Source organism: Camellia sinensis, chromosome 4, assembly GCF_055761805.1.
Source record: "Camellia sinensis isolate YWXY chromosome 4, ASM5576180v1, whole genome shotgun sequence".
NCBI classification, from domain to species: Eukaryota; Viridiplantae; Streptophyta; class Magnoliopsida; order Ericales; family Theaceae; genus Camellia; species Camellia sinensis.
In genome coordinates, this window is record NC_138964.1 from 164,434,592 (window position 1) to 164,460,263 (window position 25,672).

Consider the following 25,672-nt stretch of genomic DNA (forward strand, 5'->3'; position numbering starts at 1 on the left):
AACCAAAACATTAAATTAATTTTATTAACCTTGCATTAATACATCACATATGCAGGAAGAGTTACATTACTGTAATATATTTACACACACAAACACGACCTTGCTCTTCTTTCGTCTCGGTGACCCACCTTCGATCTGTCAGAAGAATTCGCTCCATTTTCTTTCGATACAACAAAAAAAAGGTACAACGGACCGTTACAATCTTTGTGATTGTAGGGAAAGCTTCAATGGTCTCTTTCTCTTTTGGTTTCTCTCTGGATTTTTGGTGTTGATGTTGTGTGAGAGAGGCAAACGAGCAGTTAACAGATCTAATTTTATTTGTGTTGATTTATTTGTATCTCAGATCGAAATCGTCCGGATCATGGTAAATTGAGCAGACAATAGCCGGAATCTGGCCGGAAGACCGCGATTTTGACCGGAATTTCGGCCGGTACACCGGAGTTTTGGTCGCAAAAGCGTACCTCAGGTGAATCCAATTTGACTTATTTCTCATCTGTAACAGTACACAAATGCATCCTTATTTCTTTTATAGAAACCTATATTTATGTGTATATGTGGCTGATTCGGATTTTTTTTTTCTTTCCTTTTTGTCACCGAAATCTGGGGGTTTTTTTGTGTGTGTCGATTTGTAGATTTGGATATCTGGGCAATTGTTGTTCTTGGAATCGTCACTGTTTAGAAACAGGAACTAATTGAAGATTTGTATCAATTTATTTTGTATTTTGGTTTTTCATGGCCGCTCCCCGGGGACCTAGGCCGGGCAATGCCCCGCCTAATTACAACCCTAGTTCTCTTGCTGATGGCATGCAAAACCTACAAATAAATCGGCCCGTTGGACAGCCACCATCTGTGCCCAATTCCGGTGGCACTAGGCACCGTCCCCCTTATGGACAGCAACCACCACCTTTCTCTTCATTAGCTCCTGGGGCATCACCAATGACCCGTCCTGGGCCACCCCCACCTGGTGTCTTTCCAAGGTCTTCAGTTTCTGCTGGTGGTCCTCCACAAGCAACATTGTCCCCAAATGTAGTGCCTAATAGGCCCCCTGGCCCTCCTCCTGTTAATCAACCCCCTCCGCCTTTTGGAGTAAGGCCTCCGCTTCCTGGTTCCTTGCCCTCTTCCATGAGCAGTTCTAGTGTGCCTTCTTCTGGGCCACCTGGTGTTTTCCCATCTTCAGGACAAGTGGTACCGCCTAGTTCTCGACCTTTTGGATCTTATCCTTTGACAAGAGGACCAGTTATGCCGCCATCAAGCACTACTGGACCCATTAGTAACGGACCTCCTGCATTTGGATCAGGTGCATTGCAAGGTGGACCCCCTTTCCCTTCAGCTGGCAGTTCATCATCATCACCACCACCACCAGCAGCAGCAGTTGGACCTGCACCACCTGCAATGTTGTCTACTGCACCTCATCCGGCTTCAAACATGCTTTCACACCTTGGTAGTCGACCTATTGGTGCACCACCAGGTCATATGCAACCAGCTGCACCATTTTCAGCACCATCACAAGGTGTGCCACCCCCTCCAGGTTCCTCACCATTTTCAGGACCACCTCAAGGTGTGTCTCCACCTTTGGGTTCTACATATGGTGCACAGGCATGGCCAATGCAACCCCACCAGGTGAGCGTTTAAAAGCCTTAATTTTTCTCCTTTTTGAATTACTTATTTGATATGAACTGTTGTACTGAGAATTCTGCTGTGGTTAAGTTGATTGAAAGGGTTTATCCACTGAGCAGTCATTATGTTTTGGAATCAAATATATTTCTTTTGCTGTTTCTCATTCTTCTTGTTTTTATAAATGAATGAATAAAGGATATATGGCTTATTTCTATTATCAATACAGTTCCATTTTGCTGTCTTCCTAAACACATTTGAAGTTCAAATAGGATGGCTATTCCACATCAACCCCGAAAACCTTAGAGGGCCCTGCACTAGTGAGGACTGTTATCATTTTGTTGTTTGTTTTGGTTATGGAAGTTTTGAGTGGGATGATAGAGGGTTTTCAAGTTGGGCATGTGGATGGCTCCCTTTGCAAGTTTTATGTTGATGAAACTATATCATAGTTTGCGGGACAAATGTAGAGTACCTAGGCTCTGCTTGGTTGTGTTTTTGTTTTCTTTGTTTTCATTTTATTTGTGTTTTGAGAAATAAAAACAATGAAAAGTTCAAAGCACCATTGTTTCTGAAGGGATTAATGCTTTCTCTAGTGAGTGAGTTTGTTTTTTTTCTTTGAAAACCCGTAGTTATTAATCCCATATCAGCCAGTGTATTGTTTTTATCATTGGTCCGATGTGTACTAGTACCGATGCATTTTGGCATACCGTTTCAGATTTGTTGCTACACTCTAGTTTAAGCTACTCACACTTCATTTCTTGTCCTTCATACTCTCACAAGAAGAGTGTGAGACTCCAAAAGTCAAGTGTGAATATCATTACCCTAAATATTATATATTGATCTATTATTCTAAATTCACAGGCCTTTAAGAAAAAAGTTAACTCTAAATGTATTAATTATGTAATATGATTTATATACTTGATTAATTCATTCATATCATAACATGCAAGACTTCAAGCCTTTTAGTATTTTTTGTGCAAAACAATAAATTCAGTCATAACCTTTATATAAAGTAATATACAATTCTTAAATATGGTTTAACATCTGAGTAAACAAAGAGTTGTGTGAGAGAGAATCATGCCTAAAGAAACTATCCATCCAGCCTTATTAAAAAATGTCAGAATGATATGAAATTTGCTTTTGATACAATGACTAATGGAGGTGTTCAATTGAACTAATAAATAAAAAATTTCAAAGCATGTTGTACTGGTATGGCCTGGACATAATACTGTAGAATGACGAAATCAGGATGTAACAGTTGGGATTCACTGCAATAACCTGAAAATTCAAGCTAGACGAAACACAGGCTTAATAATACTGTTTTTGGCTGGAACATATACCAGCCCTTACTGTATGTAACTAATTTGATAACCATGGCTCCCTTTGTTGGGCTCTAGGAAGCACGGGTGCGGGTACGAGTGCGGGTACGCCGATACGGCAAAACCCAAAAAAAGTATGATACGGGTATGGCTGCGGTACGCCGATATTTTTTTTTTTATAATTATGGTTAAGGGATCCAACCTACAAATTAAAATTAAATATCAAAACTAAAAAGAGAATTACAAAACTAAAAGACAAATTAATATTAATATATTTCAATTCAACAGCGCCATCACCAAAGGGAAGTTAACTTAATGTTGAAACAGACAGATAACTTAACTTAACTCAAACCAATGGTTATGCATCACAAATTAATGCTCTGTTTTTCAGTTACAAAATCCTCATCACTCCCCCTCAAAATAAACAGCTACCAAAGAGAATTTAAGGTGTCAAGGGATTTTAATTTGTCATCAAGCTTTACAACCAATATCATATTGCATATATATATGACATATATCAGAAAAAAAATTGAGGACAGATCTTAGTTAAACAAATCTGGACAGATTTTAGTTCAAAAATCTGGACATATATCAGAAAATAAATAAATAAATTAGGACAGATTTTAGTTCAAAAATCTGGACATACATCAGAAAAAAAAATAAATAAATAAGGACAGATCTTAGTTCAACAAATCTGGACAGATTTTAGTTCAAAAATCTAGACATACATCAGAAAAAAAAATAAAATAAATAAGGACAGATCTTAGTTCAACAAATCTGGACAGATTTTAGTTAAAAATCTGGACAGATTTTAGTTCAAAAATCTGGACATATATCACACAAAAAAAAAAGAGAGTTCAAGAAAAATGAAGAAGAAGATGAAGGATCAAAGAAAGAGAAAACCAAAGAGAAAAGAAGAATCAATCGTTTGCAGCGAAGAAAGAGCACAAAAATCTGAAAAAAAAAATGAAAGAAAGAGGATAAAGAATCGAAGAAGAAAAGGGGAAAGAATCAAAGATGAACTTACCTCTTCAATCGCATCTTTGAATGAGAGAATCAATCAGCAGCACCTTCAATTAAACCTTTCAATCGCACCTTCGAAGTGTTCTTCAGACTCTCTTGGGAGTATTTTTGGAAGGAGATGATCGAATAGACATGGAACCCTAGCAAGCACCTTCGAAGTTCTTCAGCCTTGGAGTATTTTGGAATGAGATATGGAAGGAGCTGAGACGATCGAATGAATAAAGAACCCTAATTTTATTTGCTTTGATGTTTTATTTATGTTTTATTTATTACAAAAGAACCCCATATTTTTATAATTCTTTAAAATAGACATAAAAAATTGCTCCGGTACCCTTTAATTTATAAAAAATCTCGTTTTTTACCCCGGAGTACCCAAAACGTACCCATGGCGTACCCGTGGCGTACCCATGGCGTACCCGTGGCGTACCCAGCCGTATACCAACCGTATAAAACGTACCCAGTACGTTTTTGGCGTACCCGGTACGCGTGCAGCCGTACCGGTACGCGTACCCGCACCCGGGAAGTACCCGGTACTTGTACGGCAACATTTTTGGAGTACCCGTGCTTCATAGGTTGGGCTGTATTATTTTTGCTTGGTGATGTTGGTTTGATTAACGTTTCTTTTTTTCAGTGTGGGAGTACCAGATTCTGTAGATATTATATGTGGCCTTGTAGTTTTTCCTGTTCACTTTCATTTTGTATCTGGAATCTGAATTTGGTGATTTGTTTAGGTGGCTCCATCTCCACCTATTCCTGGTTCTGCGCAACAGACCAGAATGTTTGGGATGCCACCGCAACCTCCGAATCAATCTATGGCTACTATATCGCCTGCTATGGGTCTCATGGGAACATCAATGGCAGGCCCGTCGAAGATCGATCCCAACCAAATCCCACGCCCCATACCAAATTCCTCAGTGATTATACATGAAACTCGTCAGGGAAACCAGGCCAACCCCCCTCCGGTATTTTTTTTGACTGTTAATCTGAACTGAAAAAGAAGGAATTAATTTGTTTGAATTTGAAATCTGTTACTTTTAGTTATAACTTTGCACCTTTATCTGTTTAAATTTCCTTTTTCTTCATCATTTCCCCCCTCATTTTGTTCTACATTTCCACCATTATCTGTTTAAATTTCCTTTTTCTTCATCATTTCCTCCCTCATTTTGTTCTACATTTCCCCCCCGCAAATTAATGCAACAATGTGATGCACACCGATGATGCCATGGTGAGATATAAACTGCTACATGACTTGATAATATTTATATTCTGATGCACATCATGATGTGATAAACATTTACAATTTTACAGTAATAGATTCTTCACTGTTTTTTCTTTTCTGATTACTTGCTTTTTGATCCTTTTTTTTTATTTTTTTTTATGTTCTTTATTTTGGAAGCCCACTACAAGTGATTATATTGTCAAGGACACTGGCAATTGCAGTCCACGCTACTTGAGGTGTACTATCAATCAGGTAATAATCAAATATCTGATATCCTTGTCCTTACTCTTGTTTTTTTTTTTTTTTTTAATTAATGTGGATAAACTCTTTTCTATTTTTTTTTGGCAGATCCCATGCACTGTTGATCTTTTGACATCTTCCGGAATGCAGTTGGCTTTGATGGTCCAACCCATGGCCCTTCCTCATCCATCTGAGGAACTCATCCAAGTAATGCTTTGATTTATTTTTTGTTTGATCTTCCTATTGATGTTTTCTCATGGTAAATAGATCAATTTGTTTTGTTTATTTTTCTTCTTAGTCCGTCTTTCTTTCTTTCATGTTTGAAAGATCATTGTTTTTTCCTTTGTCAGCCAGTGAATTGTGAAATCAGAAATATTCAGCATGGATGTTCAAGTTACTGCTGCATGCTTATTGTATTTACCGTCCTATTTTGAGAGAGTTCTCTTTTTTCAAGCCTTTTGGCTCATTGGGATACAAGGATTATAAATTGTCATCTATTTGTTGTCATATTTTTGTATGTATTTGGTTCCAGAAAGCAGTACATAGTGGTATGTAGCGCCTAGGTAATAGTATAAGTTAACCTTTGCTACTGCTACAAGGAGATGAGTATAGTATAGGTTCAAGTGTCATGATTGAAGAAGTCAGAAGTTTGAATTTCTTTGTCAGAACTATGACACTGTCTTATTTAATCACATTGTATGTGGAAAATTGATTATAATTGGTTATATTTCTAATTTTCCAATTTTAGTTGGAGCCTGAAATGCAGCAAATGAAATCAAGGTGGGTATTTATTATTAATATTTACTTAGAAGTTAATATAAAATTCAAAATCCTAACAAAATTATTTATTGTTATCATCAGATCACAAATCACTAAAAACTCTAGAATCTAACACTCAAATTGAAACATGTGTCAGTTAGAATTTAGGAGTTTGCAACTGAATATCAAATAATTGAATCCTATGACCTATGAAGCATGGACACGGCAAAATCACCGTGGTGGCAATGTCGGACACGGGGACACGTACGGGACACGCCATTGGCCGTGCCCCTTTAATTTAATTGTTTTTTTTTTGTAGGGGACAAGCCCGAGACACGCGTGTCCAGATCTGGACACGACATGAGACACGGCAAGGAGAGAGAGACAAAGGAGAGAGAGTGTGAAGGAAGAGAGTGAAGAGACAAACCTGTCGTGTGACTGAAGACATCCAATTGATCAATCGAACATCCAGTCGCCGCATCGACATCCAGTCATCGACGATCTGTATCCCTTCGACTTAACGACTTCCACCGTAAGTATCTCTCTCGCTCGCGTCGTCTTCTCTCTCTCGCTTGCATCTCTCATCACTCTCGTGTCTCTCGTGCTCTCTCTCTCTCTCTTGCTCGCGTCTCTGTCTCTCTCGCCGACTCTATCCCTTTCGCCTTCTTTCTTATCTTATATATATATATGTATTAGTATATATAAGATAATATTATTTTATAAGTATAGATAACATATTATATACTATTTACACATATTAATAAAAAAACACATGTATATAAAATAAAATAAAAAATTATCAGGAACACATAATTTAAAAAATATAATAAATAAATAAAATAATTAACGTATATTAAAATAAAAATGTTTATAAAAAAAAAAATTTAGTTGTGTCCCCTGCCGTGTCCGTGTCTGTGTCCTCATTTTTTGAAAATTGTTGTGTCCCGTGTCCGTGCTTCATAGCCTGTGACTTGTTGACCACTACCCTGCTTGAGAATCATTTTTCATCCAGTAAATGTCGCTACTTTAAAAGCCATTAGTCAATAGTAATGCTGCCACTGTGGTTGCTGGGAGTGGTGGACTTGGTAAAGGTGTAATGAGGTGGCCAGCTTTGTTGATAAAAGAAGTTGAACCTGTCAGTTTGGCTCTGGGTTCCATTTGAATGAAGTGGCTGCCATTAGATATGAGCTGGTCCTCTCGTGCATGTCAGCCTCATCTTATATGTTCAAAATTCTGTTTATAATAACTGCATTTGGCGTCCATACATGTGTGCATATGTGTACACTAATTTATCATTATTTATAGATGTATGTGTATGTAGTAGTTGTCACAGCCTATGGAAAGGATTTTTTTTTTTTTTTTTCATTTCTTTCTGCATGCAACCAGCAGAAACTTCTTTTTTGGATTTATTTGTGGTGCGGGGAAGATTTCTATAGAGAGGTTTTAGTGGCTATTTTAAAAACCAAGGGTTTCTGTTTCTTTGCTTATGGTATCTTCAGGTTTTTGTTTCTTTAAATCTCCTCTTGTTAGGGAGATTTAGAGTTGTAATGCCTACTTTTTCTCCTTATGGGAATTACTGGATTTGTTGACAACATAAGGAAGAAGGATTAAGTCTTGTCTTTTCATCTGCACTTATTTCTTTGATTCTTTCATGATTTGATTGTTGTTAGGGTGTTTATTTTTAAGTTGTTCTTTTCCTTTTTCTGAGATAGTAGGATTTGAATCACACATCAGGTATTTTATGGTAATGAGAACATCACCATAGAGCCAAGAAAAATATGGGGTAAACGTGTTTCAATTGATCGTGTTCTTCACCCTTTCTCACCTCATCCCTTTGCTTTTTCTTTTGCGTGTGCTTTTTTTTTTTTTTTTGGGGGGGGGGGGGGGTTTGTATGTTGGTATTTATACTTTTTCTTACCCTTGGGAGTTTCCCTTTCTTTTATGCTGTTGGGAATTTGAGGCTGTGTAGAAAACGACATTGCATGTGTGCGCACAAACACACATGACAACTATAATGAAGTCCTATTACATTTTTTATTTTGTTTTTTAGTTCACGGTGTTAAAAGAATATGTAATTAAGAGTTTTTGTTCCTTTTTTTTTTTGGATAAGTAATCTGTAGTTAAGACATTTCTTTAGTAGTATGTTCCTCGTTGTCATAAAACCTGGTTGCAACATGGTTACTATAATCAAATCTCATGATCATACCACAGTATTGAATGCATCTGCTGGGTGGGTCAGTTCTTGTGTTCAACTTTTAGTATTGGGCAAAAAGGGGCAGGAACTGGGATTTGGTTATTTGATTGATTCTGAAAACCAGTGTTTTAAAAAGCGCGCTTAGGCGCGCGCCTAAGCTCAAGGCGAGGCAAGGCGCAACTTTGCGCCTCAGTCATGGCGAGGCGAGGCGACACAGGGGAAGCGCTGCCTAGGTGATGAGGCGAGTGCCTTATTACGAAGCGCAAGGCGAGCACCTTGTGCGCCTCGGTTTTCTTCCACTCCAACAGGTTCTGCTCTCTTCTCCTCTTCTTCTCTTCTCTGCTTCTTCTCTTCTGCTTCGTCTTCGTCTTTGTCTTCGTCTTCGTCTTCTCTTCTCTTCTCTTCCCTTCTTTCGTTGTCTTCTTCTCGCTTCTGTCTCGCTCTGTCTCTCTCGCCTTCTCTCTCGTGATCTCTCTCTCTCTCTCCTGTCTCGTTCACGATCACTCTCTCTCGCGTTCTCTCTCGCGATGACGATCATCTCTCTCTCTCTCTCTTCTGTCTCTCCCTTTATCTTCTTAATTCATATATATGTATAATATTATATAATATATAATATATAATATACGATATACTTATAATATATAAAATATAATTGATTTATATATATAATATTATACAATACCTATTATATAATATATAATATATTTATAGATAATATGTAAAATAAAATACATTAATTATTTAAAAATAAACACATGTATATAAAATAAAAATATACTTATGTAAAATAAAAATAAACACGTGTATATAAAATAAAATAAAAAAATTAATTAAAACACATTATTTAAAAAATATAATAAATAAATAAAATAATATATATATTAAAAAATTAATTATTTTTTTTCTTCTTATTAAAAAAATTAATAATATACATATTAAATATTTGTTTATGTTGAAAATTGTGCTTTATTAATATTTTGCTTAACTTCTATAACTTGCGTCTCGCTTTGGTGAGGCACGCGCCTCGCCTCGCGTCTCGGGGCTTAGGCTCCAGGTGACCTTGGCACCTCGATGCGCCTAGGGCTTTTTAAAACACTGCTGAAAATGTTATTTTTGTTGTTCTTTCTTTCTTTTTATCTCTCTTTAGTAATAGAAATGGTTGAGATTGGGCAGCGTGTTGGAAAGCATTGCAACTTAATATGAATTTCAGCATTTAAATTTGGATTATTTTTCTACATCTTTTATCTTGCTTTTCTTCTATTCATTTTTATTTTTAATACATTTTGATTTGACCTTTATTAAGCAATACATGTGAACTAAGACGTACAGACACTTCTAAGAAGGTGACGTATCCGTGTCGTGTCCGTGTTGGACAGTGACACTCTTTGGACACTCTTAGGACACGTGTCCAATATTCTTCAAAACGTGTCCTATTTTTTAAAGACCCGAACACTCGTTGGACACTTGGAGGACACACGTATCAATTGCTTAAAACACGTGTCAATCGCTTAAACACATGTCAATCGATTAGGCACATGTGAAAATTATAAGTTTGAACAAAACAACTTAAGATACAATAATAAAACAAAATCCATATAAATTTATAGAAATTAGTGTCATATTGTGTTTTTCATTATCTTTAAATGATATATTTATATACATAACATATAATAAATATATAAAATTATATATTTCATGCGTGTCCTCCACGTGTCGTGTCCTGCATTTTTTGAAAATTAGCGTGTCGGCGTGTCCATGTCGTGTCACGTATCCGTGTTCATGCTTCTTAGCATGTGAATAAAAGACCTTTTAAAGTTCAAATGAAAAATAAAATATATCATTTTGGCTCTACAATATCTCTTAAACATGGCATGTGTTACTCTATAGGTTGTGGATTTTGGCGAAAGCGGTCCTGTTCGATGTTCTCGCTGCAAAGGCTATATAAATCCATTTGTGAAGTTTATTGATCAGGGAAGACGTTTTATCTGTAACTTCTGTGGTGAGTACAAATGATACCTTCTATTTTTTAGCCTGCTTGTCCATGTGGTACTTCATTACAATTTAGTTACTCTTTCGTATACTACATTGTTTTTATTCTTCTTGAGATTCTCTTTGTTAGCGTTAATTTGGTCTGACTGGGGGAATAATAAGCTAAATTCCTTGGTCATTTTACAATGCCAAATGTGTCAGATTTTGGAATTTGATACCTATCATTGAGCAGCTGTATTTATTCTTAGGTGATAAGAATTTTAGTTGTCATTTATTCAATCATTGAAGCAAGGAGATTATGCAGTTATTCATTCCTGTTGTGGGCACTAGTCGAAATGTATTGTCAAATAAATAATATTAGTCCAAGTAACATGTGATTTTTTTTTTAAATTTATTTAATTTTTTTCCTCTGTTGCATTGTGAAATATGTACTGCAACTGTTGAGGTTCTGAATCTGCCATACATGTCATTTGTTTTTCAGGATTTACGGATGAAACTCCCCGTGACTACCACTGCAATTTAGGTCCAGATGGTAGGCGTAGAGATGCTGAGGAAAGGCCCGAGTTATGTAGAGGAACAGTTGAATTTGTTGCTACCAAGGAGTACATGGTTAGTAACATAAGGTTTGCAGGTTATGCATGCAGAGTTTGAGCTCTAATAGTGCTGTTTTGCAAGTTTTTGTCGACCCTTCTTATGAGTGTGAATATAGGTTTCAGTCTAGTTGACTATTTGTCAGACAACTTGGACTGATTCTTTTAGCTTAAATTGCCGTGATATTAGCTGCCTATTTTGTCGCAAATTCATTATATTGATTTTTTGGGAGAGCTGGTGTTACGTCTCTCCCTTTCCTTGCCTTCTTTATGGTACATGATAACTAATTCTTCACAACTTCTCTTATTACCAGGTGCGTGACCCGATGCCTGCTGTGTTTTTCTTTCTTATTGATGTATCCATGAATGCCATACAGACTGGTGCAACTGCAGCAGCTTGCAGTGCAATCAACCAAGTTATTGCGGATCTACCTGTAAGTTATATTTCTTTTGCAGTATGTGGTAACATTTTATTTGCCCACTTGCGTGAGTGCATTGGTCTAATCTCTATTAGATTCAGCTAGCATTTTATATGATCCATGCACCTATTGTGCCCAAAAAAAAAAAAATTGGGAAAGAAAAAAGGAGACCTATGCACTTATTGCCTTTAGGCCTGCAATTTTGTTCTGCTAGAGTTTTTTGAAATTGTTATACGTAGGTCTTTCCCTTTCGTTGGTAATAAAAAAAAAAGTCCTTTTTTTAATTTTTTTTTTTTATAATTAGAATAGTCTCTGATGTAGATTGTCCCAGATTTTTCTTGCCAGCACCTGTTTGCTTGGGTGAATGGTAGTTTTCTGATAAGTCTCTATCTATTACAGAGATCTTCCTTGGCGGAATCCGTCACCTTGGCATCCTTGCATTGTAGATAGGTGATGGTGGAATTTGGTGTGTTTAGATTGTAATTTTATTATATTACTGCTTAGTAAGATTCATACATGTGTCTGCTAGAGTGACTTTCTTATATGTTTTGTTCTCTATTTAATTTTCTTTCCAGTTCTGATCTTTTTTTTTTTTTTTTGTGTGTGTGGTAATTTTATTATATTACTGCTTAGTAAGATTCATACATGTGTCTGCTAGAGTTTGACTTTCTTATATGTTTCGTTCTCTATTTAATTTTCTTTCCAGTTCTGATCCTTTTTTTTTTTTTTTTTTTTTGTGGATAAATTATAATTTTATTAGACCAGAAGCATCAAGAAGATGCTAAAGAATACAAAACTGAAACCCCCCCAAAAGAGAAAACACCCAACCAATCACATCATGTATAAAATCCAAAAAAGAAAACAAATCTGGGTCCACTTGCCCAGAATCTCAGCCACACAAAACTTGAAGAAAACGATTTTCTAGCCAAGACATGGACCAAGTAACTTCCTGAAAAATACGACGATTCCTTTCTAACCAAAGCAACCATATTAAGCGCAAAGGGGCCAAAGCCCAAACCTTCTGTTGCCTCTTCCCAACCCGATTCCCTCCCCAACTCCAGAGAACCTGTGTCACCCCCTTCTGCTGCACCCACAAAACACCAAAAGTAGAAAAAACAAGCGCCCACAAACTAGAAGCCATCGGACAGTGAATAGGAAATTGATCCACCGACTCCGCATCACCACAACACATATCAATAGTAAGAATCCGACCATAAGCCGCTGTCCGCACAAAGAAAGCGACATTGGATGGAACACCTGTAACCCAAATCCAATGCAAGGGAAAACATCCTTCCCCCTCCCTCTTACATGCACCTCATATAAGAAACTCAGTAAATCAACCAACTAACCAATTTCCCAATCCTGAACCTGTCGACGTAAAACAAGATCCCAAACCATCCCACCCCCATTTCTAGTTCTGATCCATTTTTTATTCACTACCAGCACCCTACTGCTGTTATTGAAGAACATTTTACTTATGGATGTGGTGACGATTTCTTGCAGGAGGGTCCTCGGACAATGGTAGGTGTTGCTACATTTGACTCGACAATTCATTTCTACAATCTGAAACGTGCTCTACAGCAGGTCCGTATTCTTCTACAAAAGGTTCATGTGTACCAAATTTTCAGTTCTTCAGTTGGAAACTAGTTACTTTGCTTTATAGCATTTGATTCTTTATTCCTCATCTTCTTCTTTGAATTTTTATTTGCTTATTTGTTTATTTGTCACAAACAAAGATACTTCATTATGGAGAACTGAAAATCACAATGTTATTATTCTTCTATGTCTTAGCTAATCAGCTATTATGTGCATCGATGAAGATGGTTTGTTTGATAACCTCATTAACTGCTTCAATTTAAAACTGTTCATTGGAGCTTCTGTTTAGTGCATTTGATGATGCACAACCCATATGGTTATTACAAGGGTTTCAATTTAAGTTGAATATGTTCACTGTATGCTGAATATGCTCAATGGAAGGTGGTTTTAAATTTTAATTTTAATAGACAAACTTATGTTCCTAATTTGATTTTTGAAGTTCATTACTTAATTTTTCAGTGTTAATAATTCAGTGGTAAATTTTTATAGCATTTGATTTTAAGTTTTATCAGACAACTTCATACTCTTGTGCTTTCAGGAACAATTAGTACTAACACCTGCATGCTTTATTTTCCTCCCTCCCAGCTGCATCTGGGGTGATTTTTTTTTTATATGCAATTTTTGGTCTATTTGATGGTATATATGTTTGATCTTGTTGTCTGTGTGTTGAGGATACTCCTAACCTAACATCAGGTTCATAGTATCTGATGCGACGAGGCTGAGAAAATAAAGTATAAATTATAACAAAAAATTGGCTTGAAGCAAAATTTGTGTGGATGCTTTTTTTTTTTATCTTGAATCTACGTTCACAGCCATTGATGCTCATAGTTCCCGATGTACAAGATGTTTACACTCCTCTCCAAACTGATGTTATTGTTCAACTTTCTGAGGTCAGTTTATTTTCTTTCTTATTATTTTTTTTTTTTTTCTGTTTTTTCTGGTAGTAGAGCAGTTTGCAATTGCATGGAATTAATTTTGAGCAAATTATTTTATAATTGTTATTTTTACTCCTCAAAGGAACTTTTAAGTAATTTGGTTGGTTGTTTTGAGGTTTAGTGCCGTCAACATTTGGTGCTGTTGCTGGAAAATATCCCAACAATGTTCCAGAATAACAGAACTTCTGATTCAGCCTTTGGTGCAGCTGTCAAGGTTTGTTAATTTCTTTATGGTTGACAGTTATATATGACTAATTTGGTATGTGTATGTTGAAATTTGCATCTTTTTGTTACTACTTTAGGCTGCCTTCTTGGCAATGAAGAGTACTGGAGGAAAACTTCTAGTATTTCAGTCAGGCAAGTCCTTGAACTTTTTGTCATCTAACTTTTGCGGGTTTGGCGTAAACAACTATGAAATTGTTAGTCCTATCCGTTTTATGTTGCTAAGTTTTTCTCAAATCATATTTTGCTTCTTTTCTGTTTTCTCTTGTCATTATTAATTTCAAAAAACACTAACCAGGCATATAATTGCAAAGAAATCCTCTACTTTTGATTACTCTATTGATACTAGTTTTTTTTTGTGAATTTAGAAACAGGAATACATGTTTAATCATTTTTATGATGTTAAAGCTATTTGTTGCATTTATGGATTATCTCCTTTATTTTATATATAAGTACTAAAATACTTTTTCTCTACTTGTTAATCATTTTCCTAGTTATTATAATTTTATTAACCAAGCCACCCTCTCCTCACCTAAGCGTTTCCATGCCTCAGTAGGGATACCATCTGGTTTTATAGCCTTGCTTGATTTCATCTTCTTTTGTGCAACTTCTACCTCAAACTTCCTTATTCTACGAAAAAACTTGTGTTCTCTAGTTTCATCAGGGCTATCAGATTTGCTTAATCTCCTCATCCTTCACTAACACTCTAAAATCCTCACTTTTATACAATTAACCTATTAAAGTCTCTTGTTTTTCTTTCTCTAACCTTGGCAAGTTTGTATAAAAAATTTCCTTCTATCTTATTGTTTAATCTACTATAAAGATCTTCATAGGCTTTTCATTTAGCATCTCTAACTGCCCCTTATTTATGAAAATATATTTGAGGTATTTAAAAGTTACACTACAATCCAAATTTCATTTGTTGGGGTTTCTTGGAATTTAATAACCCAAATTATGTCACTAGAAATATGTGCTTTGGGCTTGACATTCATTGAGAGTATGTGTTCTTATGCTCTTAGGTTGAAGCTAGGTAATGGATAAGTTTCTTACATTGCTGATTTCTCTCTTTCTAGATACCTGTTATTGTCAATTTCCATTGTTGTGGTGCTCTTCACTTGGCATGTGAAGCTACTTATCCATTATATTGGTCATTCTCTTTTGTAGTACAATTTGGTTCGCCTATAGTCTAGTACAGATATGTTGACAGAACTGATGGGTCTGAATATGATTTTTGTTCTATGTTGTGTACAGTCTTGCCATCAGTTGGGATTGGAGCCCTTTCTGCTAGAGAGGCCGAAGGAAGAACCAATATCTCTGCCGGGGAGAAGGTTTGCTTATCTGATATATATCTGTTCCTTTCTTCTGTATGTCCTTGGGTGTTTATTGGTGCATTGTCCTTCCTTTTTCAACTTGAGGTGGATGGTGAGCTAGGTGACCACAGGCTTCTTGTGCAAACTCAAGGAGGTGGTCTCCCTTTCTATATTGGTTGAACTTCTGAAGCTCTCCATTACCTGGATATAGCTTATATTAATTAGTACTGAGTATAGGCATCAGATATCTGGGTATTTCTCGCTTTTTCCAAATTATTTCTTTCCTTCTTTTTCTGTGTCTAGAAGAGTGAAGAGAAAAAGGGTGGTAATGGTAATCAATATGGAACTGTTTCTGATTGAAAAATTGCCTCAACCACCAATCTAGGGGAGTTGTTCAACCTTGCAAATTCCAGATGTAGATAATGTAAACCCAGTTGTGTATCATGGATGGTTGCTAGTAGCAAGAATCTGTAGTTATTATGATGAGTTTTCTCTGAATTGAAGATTCGAGTTTAGTATTATGACTATTCTGCTTGCGTTACACTATTTTTGGCGAAATGCAGCTTTAGCAGTTCTTGTTTTTGGTACTTGTGCTTTCTATCAATATGGTCACCTGGCAAGGCTTTTGAGAGAATGCATCAAATCCGATGAACAATTAATCAATACCTTTTTTATTTTATTTTATAATAAATAATTTTGAAATGCGTGGTGAATTGATAGAACCTCTCTTTCCTTGAGAGCTTGTATTGTTTGTCAATAGCTTGGAAATGAGACTCTCTCTCTCTCTCTCTCTCTAAATGACCAGCCTAATTTTTCTCTTTTCTAATTTTCTTATTTTTTCCCTACTATTTTTTTGTAGTACTTGTTGATTTTCATTAATTCATGTACATCTGTATCCTTCAAGATGTAGATTGGAAAATAAAGATAAACTAGTTCAACATAGCTATGAGATTTTGGCTTTATAATATAGTGTATGCGGTATGTGTTATGCTTTTATGCTACATTTGGTTGCTTAGTCGTACCATATTAATATAAATACATGTGACTAAGGGGGAGAATCCTAATTTTTAGTATCTCACATTAGCCATACACGGTCTCTCTCTTCTCTTCCATCATTCTTTTTTTCCATCTCCTTGCTGTAAGTTTAACTATTATGTTTGTTGTTGAATTTTAGGAGGCCCATAAATTACTCCAACCAGCTGACAAAATTTTAAAGACATTGGCTGTTGAACTTGCAGAGTACCAGGTGGAGTTTGACTGATTTGTTTTTTCCTATTCGATATAGTTCTGAAATTTCCCCATGGTGTTTATTGAGACTTATGATGGATCCCTAATTTTTCTGTGATTCAATCTCACTGTTTTCAGGTCTGTGTTGATGTATTTATTACTACCCAATCTTATGTAGACATTGCTTCAATCTCTGTTATCCCGAGAACTACTGGAGGGCAGGTATTCATTATTGACTATTTATTCTTCGAGAGTTTTCATCTTAATTCTGAATTGATAGTCGCAGTTCTGTCCCAAGAATTGTTGATTTGTTGTTGAAAAGCATAATTGTTGCATTTTGATTTCTTTTAAATGATTAGTTTGCAAAGCTGTCTATGTATGCAAATATATGGCATCTAGGTATGTTTGTCTTATATGCTACTCTCATTTGAAAAGAGACTGCAAGTTGGATGTGACTTTCTTATGCGAAAATCTGCAACATACTCCTAAATAGCTTGGTGAAAGTTGCAGTAGCACAGTGTGCAGGATCCATTGATGGTGTTTTTAATTATTTTATTCAAAGTTGCATTTTGAACTGTTCTCTTCTTGACAAACTGATCTTTTAAGTAACAATTTGTTAACTTCAAATGACATCAAGCACAATGTATTAATAATAAGTTATTGGCATTAGCATTTGCCCATGCTCGTTTTAGTTTATTTTTTATATTGCTCCTGTGCTTGTACTTTTATTTTTCCAAAGTTCTGAGGTACTTTCATTAGACACTAGACAGCCACCAAATCCACAGGGTAAATCAGAAAACTTCAAATTTAAACAAAGAACCTACTGTAGGCATGCCTACCTAAAATTCACAAGTTTTCTTAGAAAGAAATGGTGAAATAAGATATTAAGGCCCCATTTGGTGTTGTGGTGAGTTTACATTAGAAGATCTTTACGGTTGCTTGAAGTGGTTCATGGTTTCTTTAGCTGTATCTGTGAAGTACGTTGACTTTTAGTGGTATTGCACAGAAAGTACTCTTCAATGAAGCAGTGATGAGATGCTTTGGCGAGAGAGGAAATCAAGCTCTTCTTGAATTGTGTAACCAAACAGCACATACTTCTTTACTGCAGCCTCTTGTCTGCATAGTTCTTAATTGAAAAGCACCTCACTAAAAGTCATAGTACCACCAACTGGGTCCAAACTCTCTTTGCTAATGATTGTGTTAACAATGTCCTCTAATCTTGTTCTGTTGGAAATCTCTGCAAGCTTGTAATCCTTCCCATGATTTTTGTTTGTCCTTTTCATTCACTCATCCTGCTGTCTAGTTCTTTCAATATGTGAGTGGTAAACTCTGTTCTAATTTTTCTAGCCACGGGAAAATCGGAATCAAGTTCTTTTTGCCTTCTGCTACCTTATTTTTACAGGGGAACATGTTTTCTTTTTTTTTTATTTTTATAAATGTCACGCATTGCAAATGCTCCTCTGGTGAACTACTGGAACCAGACTTAGTTTGACCACGAATTAAGCATCTTTTTTCCCCAAACAAGTGAAATATAATATAATCCATAAACATGATGATGAATTGAACTAGATGCTGCGACGCTAGATGGTAAATCCTCATTAAATTTTCCTTTCATGCATGAATATCTTAAGGTGTGGGTATTTTTTTTGGATAGCTTGATATACACTGTTGGGCCAATTTCGTAACAACTTAAGCCTTTGGGACAATTGGTGATTTAGCATTTTTTTTTTTTTTTTTTTTTGGGGGGGGGGGGGGTTGCATTTGGTCCCCGTTTGCATTATTTATATTTTCGTTTGCATTCTTTCTTCTCTCTTTGCAAAACGGGATTGCATGTGAAGGAGGGTGTTGGATAGCTTGATATAATTTGTTGGTTCCATTTCCTATCAACTTAAGTTTTGGGGACAACAATTGGTGATTTATTTCACCCTTTCTTCCAGGTGTATTATTATTACCCTTTCTCTGCTCTTTCTGATCCTGCAAAACTTTACAATGACCTTCGATGGAACATCACAAGGCCCCAAGGTTTTGAGGCAGTCATGCGTGTAAGATGTAGCCAGGTGAGTTTCTGATAGTACTGCTTTTTTGGCCATTGATCTGTATTATAGTTAAAGTGTACCTCTGGTATATTTTAAAAACACTGCTCTGTACTCTCTGGAAAAAAAATTATATTATTTTTCTTCTTTTTAGGGTATTCAAGTTCAAGAATACTCTGGAAACTTCTGTAAGCGCATTCCGACAGATGTTGACCTACCTGCGGTTAGTACATATTTTATGAAATGCTATCCTCCATTACTGTTTAAGTGGGTGTAAAACCATGGAAATTTTTTGATCTATGCTGAGGATGATAATTTGATTAAAATTTCAGCCATACTCTACATTTTGCTTCGAGATAGTAGTATATTATATACTCTATACAATGCTGTGAGATAGTGAAAATTGATGTGAGCTGGAATGTGAAATTCAGATAAAATGCAGCTGGTTCTTGGCATATGTAACTGCTAATAAGAAGCTGGAGAACTAGGGCCCCGTAGTTGGTTTTGTGAAACGAAGTCCCACATCCCTAAGTACTTAAAGTAATGTTGAGCATATAAGCGTGAGGCACCCTCACCTCAATAGCTAGCTTTGGGGGTTGAGTTCTACCCAAGACCGTGTAACATGGTATCAGTGCCGGAGTACTCAGGGATGGGTAGGGTGCATGTCCTTGGCCTGCACATAGGCTTGAGGGAGGGTGAGAAGTGAAGGCATATAAGCGTGAGGGCACCCTCACCTCAATAGCTAGCATTTGAGGTTGAGTTCTACCTCAATGTCTGGAGGGGTTAATCACACAATAATTGCATCATCTATCTTGACCCTGATATGACAATCCTTGAATGGAAATTTAAATAACCTCCCAGTTTCTAATGGAGACGAGATTGTGGAATGTGCATAGTGGGTTCAATCCTGACTTTAGTGTCTCTCTCCTGTGTTCAATTATCCATGTTAACTTCCTGTGTGTTACATTTAGTTACTACTATACTCTCTCTCCAAAGAATTTTGTAAATGGCTTTAATAGTGCACATCATTTAGGGTAGTGGTGGAAAAATGCATTTCAAGGTGGACAGGATGGGTACTCATTTAGAGTGGCAGTTCAAATAAGGAAAATCTATTGCAAGTATATTACTACCCATGAGGGTATGGCTTGAAGCTATTCTGTAACAATCCTAGTTGAAGTTATTGAAGTACACTGAGAACCTACTACCCTTTAAAGCTCTTTCCACATTTTCTATTTTACCAGACACTTTTCAATGGTGCTGTAAGGCCATATTTGATTCACAGATAAAGGGACGGGATAGGAGTATTTTAAGGGGGATAAAATTATCCCACTTTTGGCTCACATTTTGTGACGTGGAATAATTTATACTGGGGGTCCCTTTCTCCTGCATATGCAGGATTATTTTGAGCCAACGGAGATTGGCAAGTGACAACTTATCCCGGGACAAGACTTTCATTGCAAAAATACTAAAATACCCTCCTCAAGATAAGTTATCCCATTATTTTATCCCCAAACCAAAAAATTCCATTTATTTCTCAGTCACAATTGATGGCTCCCATAATATCCTATCCTATCCTATGTTGAATAGTTATATTTGATTGTGATTGTCTGATCCCATTTTGAAACAAAAGCTCATAATGTTGTTATGGAAGGTCTTAATACTGACCAAAAACTAGCGTGGTCTTGGCATTATTGTTGTCCAAATGTATGGCAATTTAGTCATGTGTCATTAAAAACCTTATAGGACCTAGTACCGACTGATACTTTCATGCTCTTCGGTAAATTTAAAGACTCATATAAGCAGTAATGGGCGGTGTGGATCAATTTCAATGTGGCACCCTTTTTATGAGAAAATACTGTTATCTTGTTTGGTGTCTTTCCTTGGTGTTCATCTTGCTTAAAATTAGTTGGTTTTACTGTTGCTTTTTTCATTACTTTTGTTTATTTTTTTCCTTCAATTGCTGTTGCATAATTGCTGATCCGGATTTAGTTGGTTTTGCTTTATTCACTAGTAAGGAAATTGTTCCCCTCCTAATCAGCTTTGCCCTCATACAGATTGACTCTGACAAAACTTTAATGGTTACTTTGAAACATGATGACAAACTGCAGGATGGCTCAGAATGTGCTTTTCAGGTAAAATTATTTCCATTTATTTACCTATGGCAATCTGTATCCAGCTTTCATATATTCATACCGGCTCTTTTTATTGAACTTCTTGTATTCTTTGTATTGTATGAGAAAATATCAGGTCTCAACTTTAAAATTTTTTTTTTTTTTGTGCATCCAGTGTGCTCTTCTTTACACAACTGTGTATGGTCAGCGAAGAATACGAGTTTCTACCTTATCTTTGCCATGCACAAGTCTGCTAAGTAATCTGTTCCGCTCAGCTGACTTAGACACCCAATTTGCTTGTTTCTTGAAGCAAGGTAGTTGATTATGATATTTATTGCTTCTTTGGCTTCTTTAATTGTGATAACTCTTGTTTAGTTAATGCGTCCAAATTAATTTTTTCTACCCAGACTTATTTAAAATAAGTCACTTTGTTTTCTTAGGTTTTCTGTGGCAATTCTGGGCCAACTATATTTTCTTTTTCCAGTATTAATCTTTTTTTAAGGAAAACAAATACTAATTGTGATATCTTATTTTACCAATCTGTAGTGGCAAGTGAAGTTTCTTCCAGTCCACTTCCACAAGTCAGGGAACAAGTGACAACCCTTTGCATCAACATTCTGCACTCGTATAGGAAATTTTGTGCCACAGTATCATCATCTGGACAACTCATCCTTCCAGAGGCACTGAAACTTCTCCCTTTATACACCCTTGGTATGTTACTTGATGCTTATAAATTATTTTCATCAATTCAGCTTTTGCTTGCCTTGAGTATGGAATTAGTCAAAATGCCCACCCTTTGTCGCAGATAGTTTGATAATTTGGAATATGTATTTACTTTTTTTAAACGTTCTGTTTTCAGCTTTGGTTAAAAGTACAGGTTTACGAACTGATGGGCGAATAGATGATAGATCCTTTTGGATAAGTTATGTTTCTTCTCTTTGTACTTCTATGGCAATCCCACTGGTCTACCCCAGGATGATGGTCATTCATGACCTTAACTCGAAGGTATTAATAGCATTGTATCTGTGTGTCTATGCTCTACTGTTGTTTTTATGTGATCCTAATATTCTTGGTGTTGGTACTGCCAAATTGACAGGATATCAATGAATCTCTTTTACTTCCTTCTATCCCACTTTCCAGTGATCATGTGTGTGATGATGGAGTCTATCTTCTCGAGAATGGGGAGGACTGTTTAGTATATGCTGGGAACTCTGTGGATCCTAATATCATGCAACAATTGTTTGGTATTTCGTCGCTTGATGAAGTTCCAGCTCAGGTAGTCTAATTTTTATTGTGGAGTACAGAATTTGTGTCTAATAAATAGCATCAATTCTTGGTTGGGAACAACATGCATACGAGTTTGAGACCCAATTTTTTTACACCCAAACTTGAATCAATGGTGGGTGATTATTTGTTTAGGATTTGCCACAAGTCAAACCCATATAGGATTGACAAGTAACTTGATGTCCAGAAGATGTATTTAATTTAAATTCTTGTGTTGCTATTTCATCCAAAGAACTTAAAATAGTCTACTTAAGTGTAAAATCTGGTCCCGATTGACCATCCTAATCTTATCCATATGTGTTACAAGCTAGTCATTTTATCTGTAATACCTCAAATTTAGTACCTGCTGCACTGCCAAATGTAACTACCAAAGTCTTGATGCTCACTCAGATTCATTTTTCCTTCTTCATTTCAAATATGTTGTAGTTTCTTCTGTAAATTTGTTTTGCATGGTTGCTTCGTTGATGAAAAATGGAAATTCCTTTTATTAAATTTTGCGCTAGATTTATTCATCTGCTGGGATGCCTGTGATGTTATTTGTCAATTTACAATTTTTTGTTTTTTTTGTTTTTCCCCCCCTTCAGTTTGTACTTCAGCTATATGACAATCCACTGTCAAAGAAGCTAAATGATGTTGTAAATGAGATAAGGCGCCAAAGATGCTCCTACCTGCGGTATGGCTGGTGTCATAGAAAATTGTGGTTTTGTATATTCTTTAAAATATAGTTTTGATTCGGTTTCAGATTGCATGATCTATCTTATTTGACTTAATTGTTTACTAAAATTTGCATTTTCATTTCGTTGCAGCTTAAAATTGTGCAAGAAAGGAGATTCATCAGGTCAGTGCATCAGAACAATCCTTCAAATTAATTTAAGGCTGAATCATATTGATTTCTGGACAACCACTCCCCATATTAAATAAACCATAATTTAATTGACACCAAGTGTCCACTCTACATATGAATGAATCATAACTTAATCGAAAGCAATTGAATTTTTTTTTCTTCAATACCTCTTTTTCTTTTATAAGTGTTTATTGTTTGAAGTGTTGAGGCAATATTTGCAATGATAGGTAGCGGTTTCGATGGTTGCATATCTTTTATTTTTTCCTAGTAAAAGGAGCTGTTCCCCAATGCATCCAAAGGGTTGGTTTGAAGGCAACGTGTCAGCATTGTGTCTGAAACAAAATTAGAGTTATGGAGGCTCTCAAATAATTTGTATTCTTGCTGGAATGTTATTTCTTAATTTTTTTAGTATATATCAATCCTAAGCAACTACTTTGAATTTTCAAAATGTGGTGATCCTCCTTTACATTGACTATGCGCTGCTCATAAAATCATATCAAAGCTCATTTTAATGAAAATCTCAAATACTAAAATCTACAAGCATCCTCTATCAGCTGTTATATTATGCAAATTTTTCTTTTTCTTAAAATAACTTGTTATATGTTTCTTTTTGTTATTACTGTTCTTAAAAAAATAAAAAAAAAATGTTTTTGGCAACATACTACATTTCTGTAACTAGTAATTAGGAAACATTAGATCTGTTACTTTTTCAGAGAAGCTTATTAAATACAATAATTTATTTATTTAGTAGAAGGTTAGTTTGGAGGGGGCATGATGTTTATAATTGTGAACATCTCTGTACCCCATCAAACACCTGCCCTGGCATGTTGGTTGGAACTTATCTGACATGTCAATGGCTACTCTTTAGTTGTCTTGTGCGACCTAGGTGATGCTGCAGCTGGTTTTTGTTGTCAATACCAGTTTAGTGTTTGGAATTGTGTATATTGATGGGGCATGGAAGTTTGATCATTCGAAGAGCACATGTTATACCTGCAAGCCAAAAAAAACTATTTTCACAGTAATGATTTGATTTGTACCTAAGGAGAAAAATGTCAGTGGTAAATGGGTTATTTTCGTTTGATCTGACATCCAAGTACATGTCTGCATGAAGCATTTTATTACTCAATTCAAAATGGCTGTGAAAAAATTCCTTGTAGAGTTTCTGTTTTGCATGCCTTTTACTTGGTTCATGTTTGATTTGTTTGCAGGGATGTTATTCTACTCTTATATGGTAGAAGACAAGACTCCCAATGGTCTCTCATATGTAGAGTTTTTGGTACATATACACCGGCAAATTCAAAGTAAAATGCCTTGATCGATGGTGTCTGTGTATGTGTGTTCAGTTTGATGACAGTTGTGGATAGCCTCTTTTTCTCCGGGGGGACAAACTTGGGATCAAGGCTAAGTTAGAAAATTGTGATTCTGGTATTCCCCATGAGCGGAGTGGAGCGGCCCTGTGAATCAATTTTTTGGATGAGCACAGTTTTGCAATAAGAGGTGGTTTGTTAGATTTAGTGTGCAGCTATAAACTATTTGATAATAAAAATGTAAATCATACTCCTTATATATATATATATATATGTATGTATGATGCCTTTCTAATTATTCTTCTCTTCTCCCTTTTTTGTTTCTTGTTTACCGTAAACCAGGGAAAGGAAGTGTATACACAAGTCTGTTTTTGGTCAATAAGTTTTGTATTTTTATGATGGAATTTTACTCTCTCTCTCTCTCTCTCTCTCTATATATATATATATATATATGTGTGTGTGTGTGTGTGTGTGTGAATTGAATAATTCATAATTTATGAGCAAACCTGAACTTGGATGATACCAACAAACAAATTTTGGAGCGATTCTTAATTGATAAATCTTTTATCTTGTGTTTAAATCGTAAAAATAAAGGTAACATTTTATTGATTTAATTATGTTATTTTGTAAATCTTCTTGTGTAATTGTTATACATGAGAGACTTTTATGTCAGTTTTTAATTTTAACCGTTTGGAAAATGGTTGGCATGGGTAGATTAGAGCTTGCTGATTGTATAATGACCAATTTTTTTTTTGGGAGAAATTACATATAGGAGGGAGTTGGGAAAAAAAAATAACTCACATAAAAGGTGCAAGTGATATTTATACTTCACAGTTTTTCATTTGCATCTTATTACACATTTGCACCCTCATGTGTGGGTAATTTTTTTTCCATTCTTCCACCTCCATATGGTTCTTTCAAATTTTTATTCATTTTATGGCACATTTGTTTGGACAATAAGGATTTGTTTGGAGACTAAATATTTTAGTCAAAATGTCATTATAAATTGTTACATTACAATCTATTTTCTGTATATTTTTTTATAAAAAAAAATTAACATATTATTAAAATAGTATGCTGCCAAACGTGGTCTTAAAGAGTCCTAAAAGCAAAGTGCATGGCCCAAATCAACTGTGTTGAGCTCGATTGTTTCCTTGAAAAACAACACAATTGACAAAGGCATCCTCTTCTCTCTCTAATCAATTCAATTTGAAGACGAAGATGAAGACGATTGAATCATTTGTTAGTCATTGAGAGATGAAACGATTCATTCAGGTTAAAACAATTTTCTTTCTGGAGATAGATAGAGAGTGGTGCTACTTGATACAGCTTTTCGAAGGCTATTATAACTTATTTTAATTTGAGAGTTTATATCAGACTATTTAGTGTACTTTCTATTTATAATTTATTAGGCAAAAATAGTTTAAATAAGTTTAA

The 25,672-nt window shown here is 35.7% G+C and overlaps 1 protein-coding gene across 4 annotated transcripts; it reads left to right on the forward strand.

The window, feature by feature from the left end:
* The first annotated feature begins 16 nt into the window (after positions 1-16).
* Positions 17-24,649, forward strand: LOC114283008 (protein transport protein SEC24 C). Of its 4 annotated transcripts, none has more exons than XM_028225796.2 (26): positions 17-182; positions 344-466; positions 633-1,620; positions 4,688-4,918; positions 5,353-5,427; positions 5,524-5,622; positions 10,256-10,367; positions 10,839-10,966; positions 11,262-11,381; positions 12,870-12,950; positions 13,775-13,852; positions 14,019-14,111; positions 14,200-14,254; positions 15,371-15,447; positions 16,604-16,675; positions 16,795-16,878; positions 18,594-18,713; positions 18,844-18,912; positions 20,744-20,821; positions 20,976-21,114; positions 21,347-21,511; positions 21,660-21,805; positions 21,897-22,076; positions 22,669-22,757; positions 22,891-22,922; positions 24,137-24,649. In XM_028225796.2, the coding sequence occupies exons 3-26, from the start codon at positions 733-735 to the stop codon at positions 24,241-24,243; spliced, it is 3,318 nt and encodes a 1,105-aa protein (XP_028081597.2). In that variant the 5' UTR covers positions 17-182; positions 344-466; positions 633-732; the 3' UTR covers positions 24,244-24,649. The 4 variants fall into 4 exon arrangements, with proteins under 4 accessions (XP_028081597.2, XP_028081600.2, XP_082722916.1 ...); XM_028225799.2 differs by having other exon boundaries at positions 52-182; positions 1,298-1,620; XM_082866790.1 differs by having other exon boundaries at positions 59-230; positions 1,298-1,620.
* The last annotated feature ends 1,023 nt before the right edge of the window (positions 24,650-25,672 follow it).